The sequence below is a fragment of the Diadema setosum genome, chromosome 16 (genome assembly GCF_964275005.1).
Source record: "Diadema setosum chromosome 16, eeDiaSeto1, whole genome shotgun sequence".
Lineage (NCBI taxonomy): Eukaryota > Metazoa > Echinodermata > Echinoidea > Diadematoida > Diadematidae > Diadema > Diadema setosum.
The window spans coordinates 4848215-4863517 of record NC_092700.1 but is presented as its reverse complement, the minus strand read 5'-3'; the positions used below and the strand labels follow the sequence as shown (position 1 = coordinate 4863517).

Genomic DNA, 15303 nt, shown 5'->3' with positions numbered 1-15303 from the left:
GTTGCAAACCGGCAACTTGTCAGAGATGCGTAGACCCGGACTGGAAATGGATATTATATTAAGCGTAAGTGCCACAGGTGTCTGTTGGAAACTTGCGCCGTCTGCCCGTGTACGTATTCGACTAAACCACCGAGTCTATGTGCCTTTAACTAATGTAGTATTTGGGATGCTAGAGATCATTATTGTCAGACGAGATCTTTCTCTCCCTTTCTTCATCTTTCATTGTTCAAGAATCTGTCTCTTCCATCGTCTGAAGGAACCAAGATCTCATGATCTTAAGTCGCTCTTTTACTCAAGATTGTACTATTATTGATAAGCTATTCAGTTCAGCCTAAAGAGGGCGGTCTCGACTTTCAACAAAAACGGTAAGGAAGCGTTTCGACAGGACGACGAGGGTCGTGCCGCACCGAAAAGACAGCTATATACCGCCTCGGCATCTTCACTTACGGACTTTCGGCGTCGGGTGCGAGGAGGACGTTGATCTGCTGGACGATCCAGTTGAAGAGCTTGTTGTAGAGAGCCTTGGCGAGAGCGTCGCGCCCGTCGTTGGCCTGGTCGACGGTCTTCAGTGTCACGATCTGTTCACCTGTCAAACGAGCAAATCATATTGTCAGCATTGTCTATAAATCATTGTTCGACAAGTAGTGGTTAGTGATCTTTTTCAAAAGTGATGTTTTATTAAACGATTTCCTAAAAGCAAGGTCAATCAAATCGTTATCAAACTTAGTCTCCATTGATACCGTGATGGAATGAAATCAATACCGTAACAATGGCATGTCGCAAAAGTAAAATATGAAAATACAAATAAACAAACATATGAACAAGCGAATGAACAAAAAAACAAACAAACAAATACACAATCAAACAATTGACTGCATGACAATGAAATGATAACGAAATAGATAACGATAAAAAGATGCAACAGGAAAATGCCATTGTCAGCTTTGTTCAAAATGACCAAAATATGCATTTATGTACAAAGAAAACAGTGCTATAAGATACTTTCGTCACCTATATCTGAAAGGAAATTGTTAGAAATTGTAATTGTAAACTGAATCAAAGGCTTCGAGATTTTCAAGCAAAAAATTGTACGAAGAGTCATTGGGGTTAATCGTATGAATTACTTTGTATTATGGACATCTGTAACATAAACATCTGTCCATTGTGTCCGAGCTCCATATAAACAATTTCTCATTTGTTTTGGATTGCGATGCTACACAGAGGTTTACTTCTCTTGAAATTATGTGACTGAATAAGATTTAAGTTACTAAAAGTATCTATACACTAAAAATATTTCACATTTCTGCCAGAAACAACAAAATGAACAATGTTCAATCATCGTGTCTTACCTCTGGCTTCTACTACATTTGAGATGAGTGCAGTAGCGAGGTTTGCCGCGTCGATTCCTAGGAGTGTCGAGACTTTAGGGAGGGGAAAATGGAAAAGTTTATATTAAGCGTCATAAATTCATCCTTTCTTTGTTTGACTGGACTCTTACCTTTATGCTTTCTTCAATAATAGTTGTAAAAAACAGAGAGCCAATAGTTGTTGAAAGGTGTAAATCGGCTTAGCCACTTATCATAGAACATTCTTTCTGTTTTGTTAACTGTTCGCAACAATAATACTTATACACAGAGTATACAGAGAGCGAAATAGTTATGAAACAAATTCACACAAGGGATCAAAGATATTTTTGTTTTGCTTTGTTTTTGAGTTTTGCTTGGAAGTAAGTTGAAATCAAACGGCATCGTATGCAGACTGAGGAAACGCACACTTATCGTCACTTTTTTTTTTCAAGTGGGTTTCGTGGATTAGGGAAAAAGCCACCTCTAAAGATGGAAAACTCAAAATATGTCGTCATTTTCATTCTTTTTTTGTGTATCCTTAGTCTAAAACAATGTGGTGGCTGGAAACATTCTAAAGAAAGTGTGATTGTTCGGTAGATAGGGAAAAAACCCGATATCGTTCTACATTGTCTCACACCGCGGAGCAATGGGGGCTTTCTATGAACAGAGGGCGCCACCTACCGACTTTCAGCACGTATTCGTCGACGATGTAGGAGCCACCCGTCTCTTCGTCCAAGGCGAACACGATGTCAGCGATCTGGATGACGGCCGACAGCAGACGGTAGGTCATCATAATGTCCTGGCAAAGTAACCATGGTAACGAGGTTAATAATATAGATAAGAAAGAACCATACCTCTGATATCCGATATCAATATTGTTTTATGTAGTACATTTTCAAGTCACATTGGCGAGAAAATGATACCAACGAGTAAAGCAAAGGCCGTCTTAGATCTTCCTGATGTTTACTGACTCAGATTTTGAAGAATTATTGAGATATTGCTTTGTTGTGTTGTTTTTTTTTTCGAATGACCCAAGGTCCTCGATCTCCAGATCGGTCGTGTTCTTTGATACAATAATCCAATGGCATTCCAATTGCTGCTCTTGAAAATCGATCCCAAGTATAGCATCGTTTGCAGACGCAGAACAGCTTCGCCTATCAGCCTTACTTCCCGGCGAACCCCTCCCCCTCCTCAACGCCCTGACCCCACCCCCCCCCCCCCCTCCATTCGAAATCCTTGCCAAGCGCCATGCATTGCCCCTTTCCCCAAATTGTAAGGAGCCAAAGTGGGCCTCTGGTTGAAAAAAAAAAAGGTTGAGAAGCGCAGCTTTAGAAAACTACTATATCCTATTTTGTTTCTTTCACCGTACGGTGGCGCTATGTATGTAGCTTTCGGCGTCACGGCCTACCTCTTGCGTGAAGCCGACGAGTTCCATGATTTCCTGGAGATCGTCGAACGCCCGCTGACAGTGCATAAATTCCTCTTCGCTCGTATAGATGTTTCTCGCTCCAGAACTGTTCAGAGTCCTGCCAAAAATGAACACCAAAGCCGAACAAAGACAAAGAAATACTTTATTGTTAAATTTGTTCAAAACACAAAAGAAACGACTGCATAGTTTACCTCACTTCGTGGGACAAAAGATCAACTTTATTTCCTTTCAGTTACTACCACGATGATTAACATCTTCCGTACTAAAACTGAGTCGAGGAATTGAGTGTATGAATGTGAAGGCGGCCCGGGTCCATGGTTGGTCATTTCGAGTAAAGTGGACAAAGCTTAACACTTTTGTCATTCATTCTTACACTAAAGCAAGATTTCACTCATTGAATAATTATGAACAATTATGTTAATGAAAACATATTTTTGTGTCCACTACGGAGTCGGGCTGGTCATAATCAGCTGCTTTCGTAGGTCCTTGGCAAACCATTTTTGGTTGGGTACAGCCATTTGTCTGCATTATTGTGTACCCTTTGCATGCATGATAGAAATAAAGATACTATAAATAGTTCTCGGCATGATATCCATCGGATAATAAATAGCATTTATAATGAGTTTATGTATTGTGCATTGATGGTAGAAAACATAATTATTATAGTATATCCCTTTATTGTATTTTTGTTAGTAAGGAGTTACTTGAATATTTGAAAAAAAAATGAAAAAAAAAAACCAACACACAGATAAGTGTTTAAATTGTCTGTACCAAAGAAATGGCTTGATATGGTGTTGAAGTAATAATTATGTATTTTATCCATCCTCTGTATAATTATGTTGCTTCCAGAAATCAATAAATTCTATCGTTTGAAAGAAAACCTCCTAACGTTCCGTAACACAAAGACAATGGTAAGCTGCAATTCTAAAATGAAATCCGTCTTCGACCATGAATACTCCTCTTCAATTTTTGATTCTTACTTACTTTTCCCACCGACCTGTGGGTCATCCCATGAGTTCGATACCAACCGTGACGAGTTATGTGGCCCACGAGCTAGACGCCAAGTAAAACAGGTCCATTACAGACAGACACGAAGTAAAACAGGTCGATGAACTAGACACTAGGTAAATAAGGCCCACGAACTCGACACTGGGCGAATAAGGTCTACAAGCTCGATACTAAAGTATACGCCCCGTGATTTTGATATCAAGCTTTTTTTTTTTTTTGCCTCGTGGCAAGCTCGTGGTCTGTGTTTGCCTGGTGTAGAATTCACGGGTCTTATTTACCTTGTGTCTAGCTCGTAGACCGCGTACAGGTCGTGGCCCTATTTTTATTATTTTCTTTTTAGTTGATGTCGAACCTGGCTTGTTCACGTAATATATAACTCGTGGCCCGGGCTCGACGTGGGCTGTTTGCTATATGACTCGTCAGTTTCGAGGTATGAGGTGCACCCACCTGTGTTTCTCCGGTGGTGTGAGGAGAAGACCCACGAGCTGTTGCTCCGTCAGTCCGGCGAACAAATAATAGAAGACGTGGAAGTTCCTCTCTCCAGCTCCCTGGGATACCACTCGAGACTTCTCCAGCAGGTACGTGTCTATTCGGGCTGGTTCGTGGAGCAAGCGATCAAAAACAAGTGTCATGTTAGCCCTCGTTTTTCGTTAGTGAATCCATTGATGACGAGTTTATAGACTTGATGGGAATTGTCTACATATCTTTGGAAGATAGTAACCTATGATATTCCATCTTCGTACATTTTTTCCTTGTACACATCATTCTTTTATATCATGATTGCAAATGATTATTGCTACAGTTTTTAATCATTCATACACCTGTTCATAAGACAAACACGCGCATACACAAGAAGGAACATGATCAAACACATAAAAAAGAACGAAGAAGCGAAAAGAAGTAAGCAAGAAGGGGAAGAAGAGAAAGAAGACGAAGAAGGAGGAGGTCTGGAGGAGGAGGAGGAGGAGGAGGAGGAGAAGAAGAATAGAAGAAAAGAGTTGACGCCACTCCCTGATGACATCAGCGTCTGCCTGTCAACTTACCTCCTGCTACTTGGCCATCCTCGGTGAATTGCAGCTCGAGAAATTTTCCAAACCGACTCGAGTTATCGTTCATGACCGTCTGTGCGTTTCCAAAAGCCTCAAGTAGAGGGTTCACCTACACAAAGGAAATCACATCAACGATTTCTATTCCATACAGGATTTCAACATTTTCTCTGAAATACAGCTTGAAATTGTTAAACCCCATACAACCTCTTCTTTTTTCCCCCGTATCCAAACTATATGGAAGACCGGCTTGGAGCACCGAACTTCAAAGCCAGAGCATAGCTAAGCATTCAAATGTCATGCTGTATAGAACCTACACGCAAATTGGTAGATAGATTCCACTCCATTTCTAACACCTTTCTTGTGTTAGGTGTAGTTACATGGCTCTCCGACAGCACGAAGGGTTTTTTTTTCGAGGCTTGCCCGGCATAACTACAATGACAGCATGTTTGTAGTAGAAATAAGGGAATGGATTATACAACTCCGTTCATGATAAGTAGTTCTGTCTATTTTAAAACGTCTGTTAGCTTTACAGTTTCAATACAGTCACTACTAAATTGTGTATTTAGCGATTTGATGGACGTTCTGTTCTAACAAACTATCTCCACATCAGCTCGTTGCTCACCTCTACCAATAGTCATGATCCTCTTGATTGCTCAATCGATCGCTTTGCAAATTACAATGTTGTTCATGTTTTATTTGCATACATCTAGATATGAAAGCCCATTATGTGTGACACTCGGGGCAGAAAAATCACATGCGATTTCGTAAACATATTCATATCTCCTTATAATTCCTAAACGTATTGTTCCATGTAAGGTGAAGTTCGCATGAAATGTTGGCCACAGACGTATGCATTCTTTTTGATTGTTGATTTTAAAAAAATGTCGACTGCCTCTGCTACAAACGATGACACCAACTATCGAGATGGCGGCCAATGACTTAATGAAACCTACGAGGATAGAAGCTCGTGAAGACATTACATTGACATAACAACCCAAACCGCAAGAAACGAACATGTTTTGACCAGTTTTTTTTTTTTTTTTAGACAAACAATTTCCCAATCGTTCTAAATTTCCGTCTCTTTGCACATTTATTGCTTTCATAGAGCAAATTTCTGTAGATCGATAGTAGTTGTGAATAAACAAAAAAAAAAAAAATCTCGGCTTGTTCCGGCAACACATTCCACACTGCTTGTATCTCGACAGCTGAATAAACACGCGGAAGTGTCGACGAAGGGATAAGTAAAAAACATTGACTTCACATTCTAATGATGTCGATTATACTGTTATCATTACAGAAAACACACCTATTCATCTTCAGATTCTACTTTAATTGGAAGCAAATACACTAGATTCTATGATTCGTAGCCTCCCATCTATCTTGGTATAGACGGTTAGGTGTAGGCTTTTGAAAAAAAGCAATCAAAGAAAGATAACAAGGTTTTATGTTTTATATTTTGTCATCACTGGTCGAGAAGTTCATTTAGAGTTTGAAGTGTTTGTTAGGCTAAACGAAGAATTTCAGTATCTGGAAAGAATGTGATTCGTATCAGGTCTAATTATCAGCGTTCATTTTATCACACCTCCCTTTAAGGCAGCTGCAGGTACTTATAATTATATCAGAATGAAGTTAACTAACTGAAAAAGAAAGGCTGTACAACTGACTGTTGTAAAGATTCGAGATGGACACTGTCTTAGACATAACGGCTGACATCACTTCATGTTTGCTTAACCATTTCTTTGTGCCGGTGCGTACAAGTGTGTGTGTGTGTGTGCGTGCGGATGAGTATGCGTATACGCGTACTTGTGTGTACATGTACGTACGTGTGTACATAATGAAAAAAGTGTGTGTTTGTGTGTAAAAACTCGTCACAGGACTAATGATCCAAGATGAACGATTCTACAAAAGCCGAGGGAGGACGAAAAATAACCAAGGAAACTGAGCAAGATTGAACATTGTCTGACAAAATCTGAGTGATCATTTCATACACCTGTTTGCTATCCAAGGCTCTCACTGCTTGAGTGTTCTCTTTTGTTGGTGTTCATGCAATTTCGTACTTCGTCCAGCCCTGATGATGTTGCTGTATTTTGAGGCTTGTTTAACGTGCATGGGAACAGAGGTCGGTCGCTTCCACACACGCACTCAGCCAGATGGGATTTTTTTTTTTTTTTTTTGAAAACGCAATTCGTCATTCTGTCGGTTTGCTTGCCTAAAGTGGCGCCAAGTAAGTAAATGACGCAGTTGAACAATTACGTCACTGCACTGCTGGCTGCACGATACCATTTAACCAATTCCTTACAGGAACCTGATGTACAAGGTTCTCGTACCGTCAACTCATAGACTTACAAATACTCGAGTAAAACACGGGGTAAAACAAACGTTATGCTTTGACACGTTATTGTCGTGCACCTTCGGAAACGAACTTGGACCTTCATACGCAAAGCTCCGCGACAAACATTTCCCAGCGAGGCGCTTATCAAATACTTCACTTAGCTACCGAGCTTATGCTGAGCAAATATACATTTGGGATACTCGGCAGGGCAGCCAGAGCATTTCCGTTTTTACACTGCGACGAGTGTTTTTGGTAGCTCGAGAAAATCAACCTTTTCCAGTATGGTTAGATATCAGTTTCCTATCATCGTCATCTCGTGTGTGGCTATCTTCACCCTCCTGAGTTACTCTGACTTGAGCACATCAAAAAGTTTCCTTGGTACAGTGCTATTGAATACCCCTTTCGTCAGCGGAGATGAGCATAACCTGAACAAGTCCACTGCACTTTCTCAACACGTGCCAGAACACAGCATAACCCGAGGAATTTCGCTGGATTATAACTCGAGTGCACACAGCGCGGGAACGGACAGCACTCCTTCAAGAGCCGCCGACATTAAGCAGTGCTACGTATACTATCCTTCTTTCAAGCGACCGTTGCCGGAAGCGTTCTGGGTTGTGAGGCAATGCAAGCGGAGGATCCCGCGTGCTATGGTAGTTGGCTACAAGAAATGCGGCACGGGGACACTCAGCCGATTCCTCGACCTTCATCCAGCGGTCTCCATATCTCACGAGCTGAAATTTCCCGCCGATGATGTCGATAATGCGTCCGTCAGCGAATGGGTGAGTCAGATGCCTCTCTCCAGTCAATATCAACTCCCCATGACGGAGAACCCGCAGTTCCTGATTGGCTACCGAAGGATCTTCCTCGCCCTGAAACCTGTACTACCCAAAGACGCCAAGTTCCTCGTCATTCTTCGAGACCCTGTACAAAGAGCAGTCTCGGACTACATACACGACCTCACACATTTAGGGGCACCAACGAATACCAGTGAGCCGTTTGAACACACGTTCAAGGGCGACATATTCCGGGACACCTTTGAAAGGACGGTCTTCAACCCAGAAACCCACCAACTTGAAAGTGAAAAGCGCATAATTCAGCAAAGTAAATACATTGAGAGTATCCGGTCTGTGCTCAGTGTATATCGGCGCAAACAGTTTTATTTCATAGACGGGAACGCCTTTGCAGATGATCCATTTCCCATTATGCGAGACATTGAGCGCTTCTTAGGTTTGCCGACGTTTTACGCGCGTTCACATTTCATCCGGGACGTAGAGCGCGGTTTCTTCTGCGCCAACGTGACAGAAAGGCCAGATTTCCGATGCATGCAACCAGGAAAAGGGCGCCCTCATCCAAACGTCTCTGATGATGCCCTGAAGGAATTATACGACTTCTATAGACCATACAATCGCGCATTATCTGAGGAAATTGGGATCCATTTTCCTTGGCTGAACAGCTAGCAGCACAATTGTGGAATAATGATTCAGTATAAATTATATCTGATTGATTATGTCCTACTAGTCTGTTCGACATTTGATGCAAGGTCCAAGTGCAAGGTGTATTTTGAAGGCAAGGGATGTCGCTCGCTAGCTTTATAAACTCCACTGAGAAGAAACCTTCAGTTCATCCTTGATTCAGTATGAGGAATGATAGAATTGACACTCGACAGAAATACATACCTGGAGGATTTTCTCCTGGAGGTTTGCCTTCTGGCTGTTGCAGTGACTAATGATATGCCCAATGACGTATTTCGCAGTTTCGGTCTTCCCCGCTCCACTCTCTCCGCTGATCACACAGCACTGTCTGATACCCGTTCGACGCATGGAGCTGTACGCCTTGTCGGCCACAGCGAAAACATGGGGTGGGAGCGATTGGCGGTACTTCAGATCTGCATACGATGACGATATCTGTGCAATGATGAATATTCATGTCAGTAGAATATACATACATGTAGATGCAGAGATAAGAAATGACTTCTTACAAACGTTAGTTGTGAGTTACAACGTTTATTCTGTAAAGCTGTGTTGACAACCACAGCATTGATTGATCCATAAGATACATATCGTTTGTACGTTTTTTTTTCTTCATGTATGCATAATTATGTCTCCCTAAGTACTCAGCATAGTACTACTTGTAAACGGTTTTGTTTTCCAGTCTCGGAGCAATTATACATATTGTTTGTACGTTGTTTTTTTTTTTTTCATGTATTCATATGTCTCCCTACGTACTCAATGCCTAGTACTACTTGTAAGCGGCTCTCTTCTCTCCTTAAAAGTCTTGCGAGCAATTTTATGCAATAATCTAGTTCTTGTTGTAATTTTGAGATGAACTCATAAGAAATGCTTAGTATATAAACCAATTTAATGTGAATTTACATCATCTCAAACCCGTCACTAAGATAGTCACATATTTTTCTTTTTCAGTTCTGTTCCACTGCGACGAAATCAAATCTTTTCAATCTATGAGAACAGACTACCTGGAGAACTACATGCCAAGGAGCCTAGACGCACTGAGTTTGCTCCGTTTTTGCCTTACTATTCGCACTATCTAAAGTGTGTAATATCTTGAACATCGCTTTCAGTCTTTCACTTTACGTGATAAATAATTGAATTTGTTAACCACATTCTTACCTCATCGTGAGTGCAACAGCGCGTTAAGTACATCCGATGTATGATTCATAAATAGACACAGTATGCCTAATTCATATATTTACATAATAGTATAATTATATATAATATATAATGTAAATATGTATACTATATGTGAGCGTGCGTGTGTGTCTGTATCTGTGAGTTTATCATTGTAATACAATATTGTTACACATTTGCAACAGTCTTCATTTAAACTTCATGGTACGACGCACAATGTCCCAGAATACAATGTATACATGAGCCATTACCTATGTGAATTAATTACTTTACTATCATACATTTTCATCTTCTAACATGTTTTTATGACCTGCATGGAAAGAAAAAGCGTTGAATATTCTGGTAACCCCTTTAAGTTGTAAAGAATTCGTAGTTCCACAACTATACAGGAAAAAGAATAGAATATATTGGTTTGTAAAGGTTTGCAGAAGGCGGGGGAATGTACACTGTACGGATGGTTTATCTTTAATTTTAAAAGCTGTTTTCAAGAGCACAAGAAAACAAAAGGAAGGAAATAGTTCTTGGAAAGTAACAAACTATAGATTGTTTGTTTGTTTGTTTGTTTTCGATATTAAAGGACAACAATAAATCCCCTTTTTAAAGAGATAATCCGAACGTCTTTGCGGCACTCTATTGCCACTGTGTTGAGACATGTTTTGTAAATAAAAGGAGAACGTAAAACATTTTGTACGGCACTTTCACGGCATCCAGGAATTCTTTGTGTGGAGGTGAATGTACTCTCAAGATTTTACGAATGGCTGAGCAGAAGTCTCGAGGCATTGCGGTTTTGCGCACAATGCACGTTTCTACACAACTCACATCTTCGTCGACTCGAGCCCCTCGCTGTGCAGTACTTAAAGGTATTGTATACAATTAGGAGAAGTGATTTAAACATGTTCGAGTTATTACGTTTGATGCATATGTGTAGGTCAGTTGTATCGCAAAATATCTTACCATAATAAAAGTGTCGAACTGTTAGAAAGGGTTGTGATGTTTGACGCTATAAAGTTAATAGGCAAACTTCGTTTGATTGATGCTTGCTACAATTAAAGTAACTGAGAAGAGCTGTCTTCTCCCATCATACTATTCCCAAACCGTTTCCGCCATTTATACTGATCTTACTCAGGGATATGCCAATAGGACCATGGACCTACATGATAAGACTTTACCTCCTCTTCCGATTTTGCTCTGATTATGTTTTATCTGTTTTGTTGTAATTTGTCTTAGGTAACTGATCCTTCTTACAACTAACGGCCATTTCCCGACCAACATGACCAATCCGTGCAAATTTTCGAGGTATAGAAAAGTCAAGATTTTTGTTACGTCGTCCTTACGGATCGATGTATTCCATACTCAAAACATCTTAGCTTAAATGTTTGAAGTTTCGGAAATCAAGTGAATAAGCATAAGGAAGAATAAATATCTTACCTCGAACGTGTACAATGGTAGAGGCTTGTATGGATTGACGGCGACCAATATGTCACCAATGTACGTCTGAAATAGATGATAGAGACAGGAAAATGTTCAATTAACAATATACAACATATAATTTGAGGGCAATGCTCTCACTGTACAACGCCAAGCCATTAGATGAATATAGAATCATCATAATCAGTAAAATGAATCAATGGTAAACGAAAAAATGAAGAGTTTGTTCGCAAAAACCGATAAGTCCATATTTGCCAAATGGAGATATTTGCGATTAAAGGTCAAGACAAACAAAGAGAATAATAAGAAAATTTTTGCTTCTTTTGACCATAACTTACAAAAATGTACCTTTATATGTAGTGACCAATATATCATTTAAAAGTTATTATTTTGTACTTTATGACAGAAACCGTACTTCAAAATTTTCAAAAATGGACTTATCGGTTTTTGCGAACAAACTCTTCAAATGTACATGAAGTCAAACACAAAAATGAAGTCATAAACGTAAATAATAAACACTGTTCTGAAAGAAAAAAGTTTAAATGAATTTCACTATGGCAAGAAATATTATGAAAGCAATTTGGATTTTTGTTTGTAATACATTATAGTCGAGAAGTAAATCAAAACACAATGAATTTGGACACCAAGCCACCCCTGACACAGTCATTATAGTAACTATCATGTTTATATTATCGTCATCGTCATCACCAAGATTATCACTTACGTTTCTCTAATTGCTCTTCCTACACATTTTGTAGTAGAAATGACCTTATGAGCTCCTAAGTCGCGGTCGAACTGAAGACTAAAATCCAGCATCTCTACCAACCTCAACCCCACCCCTTCGTTTGTGTTTGTGTGTGTGTGTGTGTGTGTGTGTGTGTGTGTGTGTTTGGGGGGGGGGTCAGAAAAGGTTCGCTACCTTTTATGTATCTCTCAAGTGAATTCTTTGATGGCGAAACTATGCAGTAACCCTATACAAATTAATGACAATATAGAAAAAAAAAATGAACGAAAAAAAGAAAGACAGACAAGGAATTAATTAATGTACTGTTATACGTAGCCTTCTGTCAGAGTAGCATCATTACTCAATACTATACATTTCTCCCCATCGGTGATTTGTAATATTTCTGAATAAACGCGGTAAATTACAACTGGTGGTGATAACTGAATGTTATAACTTACATAAATCTTGTCATTTTCATGGCGCCTCCCGATGGCTTCCAGCATAGTCTCCTCGTCCAGTGTGTCGAGAGCGGCAAGGTCATCCACTCCGTCAAAGTTGTAGCCGCGAGACATGGTGGCTGCGTTCAAACTCCTGGCTGGTAATGTCTAAATGAGAGATCACAACGTTTGGTCCAGTTTGACACGTAAATCCCACAGCGACTCTCGGCAGATAAAAAATTAATCTGTGTAGTCGCTTTAGTGTCTAGGATGATATTTCGTATACAGGGAATCCAATAATTATGCTACTCAGTCTTTCGCCGTTGTGCAAAGAAGATCTCGAGGACTTGGCAAGTGGCTGTAGAGCCGTTTTACCAATGCAACATTCCGTTATTAACTGCGTCAATAATAATTCGACGTGATGTTGACGAGAGTTGATCTAATCACTCATTCTCCGACAGACAGTCGCTGTAGAAATAAAACAAGCACAAAAAGTGGAATAGATCAATTAGTGAGAAATTAATGTGCCTAATAAACGCATTTTATTATGTCGGGTTGAATTGTGAGTTTTGAATGACACGTAATTTTTAAAAGGGGGAACTAATCCTTCTGAGAACCGTACAGAGTGTACACGAGACTAATGATCGTGCGTGCATGCATTCCTTTGTGCCTATAAGTTGCAGATAAGAAAACGTTGGCATTGCATTGTTAATGTTAGTTAATTGTGCTGAGTAACATCAAGAAGCTTCACGAGATGGAGTCACAACAGTCTTATTCCCTTTGATCTATGTTCGATGCCCCCACTCAAAAGCATTTGAAGTTTGTACCAAAGTGAAGATGTTCTTGTATAGAAGGACAGTTATCAAGATTATGATGCATGTGTTATTGCATAATGACCAGTCACTCCCTGAGGAAAGTATGTCTTTGTAATGATAATTACCTTTTGCCGGATCCGTCTGACAAAAAATGAGAGGTATATCATAATACTGGTATACAGACACGGGGATGTGCGAGTATAAGAGCTGAGATCGATAAAACAAAACTCAAAATCACCCGTGTTTACATGTCTTTTCCCTAATCTGACACATCAATTACAGAACTATAGGACCTACACTTTTATATATGAGGATTATACTACAGTATATCAGTTTCATTTGTCGGAAGTGACCGGACAAATTAAAAAAAAAAAATAATGTATCTAACTTTCAGACCACAACATCTACAGAGTGCCATAAGCAGGATCAATGACTGTCTTGCTGATGTTCTTTCATGGACTCACAAAAACTGTTTGAAAATCAATCCACATAAGACTGAACTAATTCACTTTTCGTCGAGATTTAATCCTGCGTCTTCACCAGCATGTATTGTAGTGGATGGACTGGATGTACATGAAACAACCAAAGCACGCAACTTGGGTGTACACATGGATCAACACCTTCAATTGAAAGAACATGTTAAAATTATGACTCAATCTGCAATGTGTGCATTAAAGAGAATAGGGAAAATACGAAATTATTTGTGCGAAAAAACTACTGAAAAGTTAATCCATGCATTTGTTTCTTCTAGAATAGATTTTTGTAATTCCCTTCTATTTGGCCTGCCCGAAAAAGACATAAGAAAACTCCAAATTGTTCAAAATTGCGCCGCCCGACTTGTAATGCGAGCAAAAGGAAGAGATCCCATAACACCCTTGTTGTCACACCTGCATTGGTTGCCTCTAGATAAGAGAATCATGTTTAAGATCCTTGCATTATGTCATAAAACATTGATAAATAAGTCCCCAACATATTTGTCTGACATGATCATTGAATATATTCCACAAAGAAATCTACGATCTTCTAGCCAGAATTTATTAGTTATACCAGCAACCAAAACATGTTCATATGGGGATCGGGCTTTTCAGTCAGCAGCACCTGTACTCTGGAACAAATTACCAAGTCAACTTAGGGCCATCATAGTACTCACACTTTCCTCAAGTCCTTAAAAACATATTTGTTTTGTTATTAAATGATTATGATAAGTTGTATTTTGTATGTTTAATTATATTGTTTTGTTAAAATTATGTAAGTTGTAGTTTATGGTACTCTACCCATTTGTGTAAAGCGCATAGAGATTCCAGGAATATTATGCGCTATATAAGCAGCTATTATTATTATTATTATTATTATTATTATTATTATTAAAATCGGCTTTCTAGTGAAGGTACAGTTTTAAATACTTCCATAAAACACAGCTAAGATTTACATTTTTGCAAATATTTCAAGACAAGATTGACTCTAATTATGCTTTATCATTCTGTGAAATTTTATTTCCTTCAATAAACAAACAAGCAAAGTATAGTCGACATTATTTAAGCCTTCCAATGAATGTTCATCAAAGGCAAAAGGTGCACTTGTAAAATTATTTTGTGCATCCACAGAAAACTGAGAGCTGTTTGAATAATGATATAGCCAGTTGGAACCCGGTTATCCTGACTCTCCTTGATACGAGTGCTCACAAGACTAATGGATATTCGATATGCATTTTTGTGTATAAATGGCACTTTAAACAGATTAAAAAAAAACAATTAAAAAACTAGCTGGTATTGCAACGGTGGTTGTGCTGCGCAACATTAAATGATATACTATCTGAGAACTCAAATTTATTGATGGTATTGCTGAACACAGACGTCATGACAATTCGGATTTCAATATCCAAATGCAAGGCCAGTAAGGATTTCAAACTATTAAGGCTAATCCATTATATCCATACATGAACTCGTAAAGACAATAATTTTGATGCAAGTTACAAAGTAAACCGGCGATTCACAGTAAGTATGGATTAACATGAATACTGCTGCGGACCTGGACTCAGATATTAGGCTCGAAATGTCGCCCCATGCCCTGGTCCTGAAGCGTAGTCTCGT

At 39.3% G+C, this 15303-nt stretch overlaps 2 protein-coding genes across 2 annotated transcripts in view; one reads left to right on the top strand and one right to left on the bottom strand.

Annotated features, from left to right (window-relative positions):
* The window catches only part of LOC140240217 (myosin-IIIb-like), a 58620-nt gene extending 46087 nt beyond the window's left edge, over positions 1-12533 (bottom strand). Inside the window, exons 1-9 of the mRNA XM_072320009.1 lie at positions 12420-12533; positions 11238-11303; positions 8841-9068; positions 4827-4941; positions 4231-4378; positions 2755-2872; positions 2028-2145; positions 1350-1421; positions 448-586 (exon numbers count right to left, since the gene is read on the bottom strand). Of these exons, the coding sequence (XP_072176110.1) occupies positions 448-586; positions 1350-1421; positions 2028-2145; positions 2755-2872; positions 4231-4378; positions 4827-4941; positions 8841-9068; positions 11238-11303; positions 12420-12533 (1118 nt within the window). The remainder of the gene's footprint in view (positions 1-447; positions 587-1349; positions 1422-2027; positions 2146-2754; positions 2873-4230; positions 4379-4826; positions 4942-8840; positions 9069-11237; positions 11304-12419) is intronic.
* LOC140240298 (heparan sulfate glucosamine 3-O-sulfotransferase 5-like) lies at positions 7446-8621 on the top strand. Its single transcript, XM_072320082.1, has one exon. The coding sequence runs from the start codon at positions 7446-7448 to the stop codon at positions 8619-8621; it is 1176 nt and encodes a 391-aa protein (XP_072176183.1).
* Positions 12534-15303: the final 2770 nt, after the last annotated feature.

Excerpts from the sequence above, each read along its gene's own strand:
- LOC140240298 (XM_072320082.1), top strand. The coding sequence starts at position 7,446 with ATGGTTAGATATCAGTTTCCTATCATCGTCATCTCGTGTGTGGCTATC.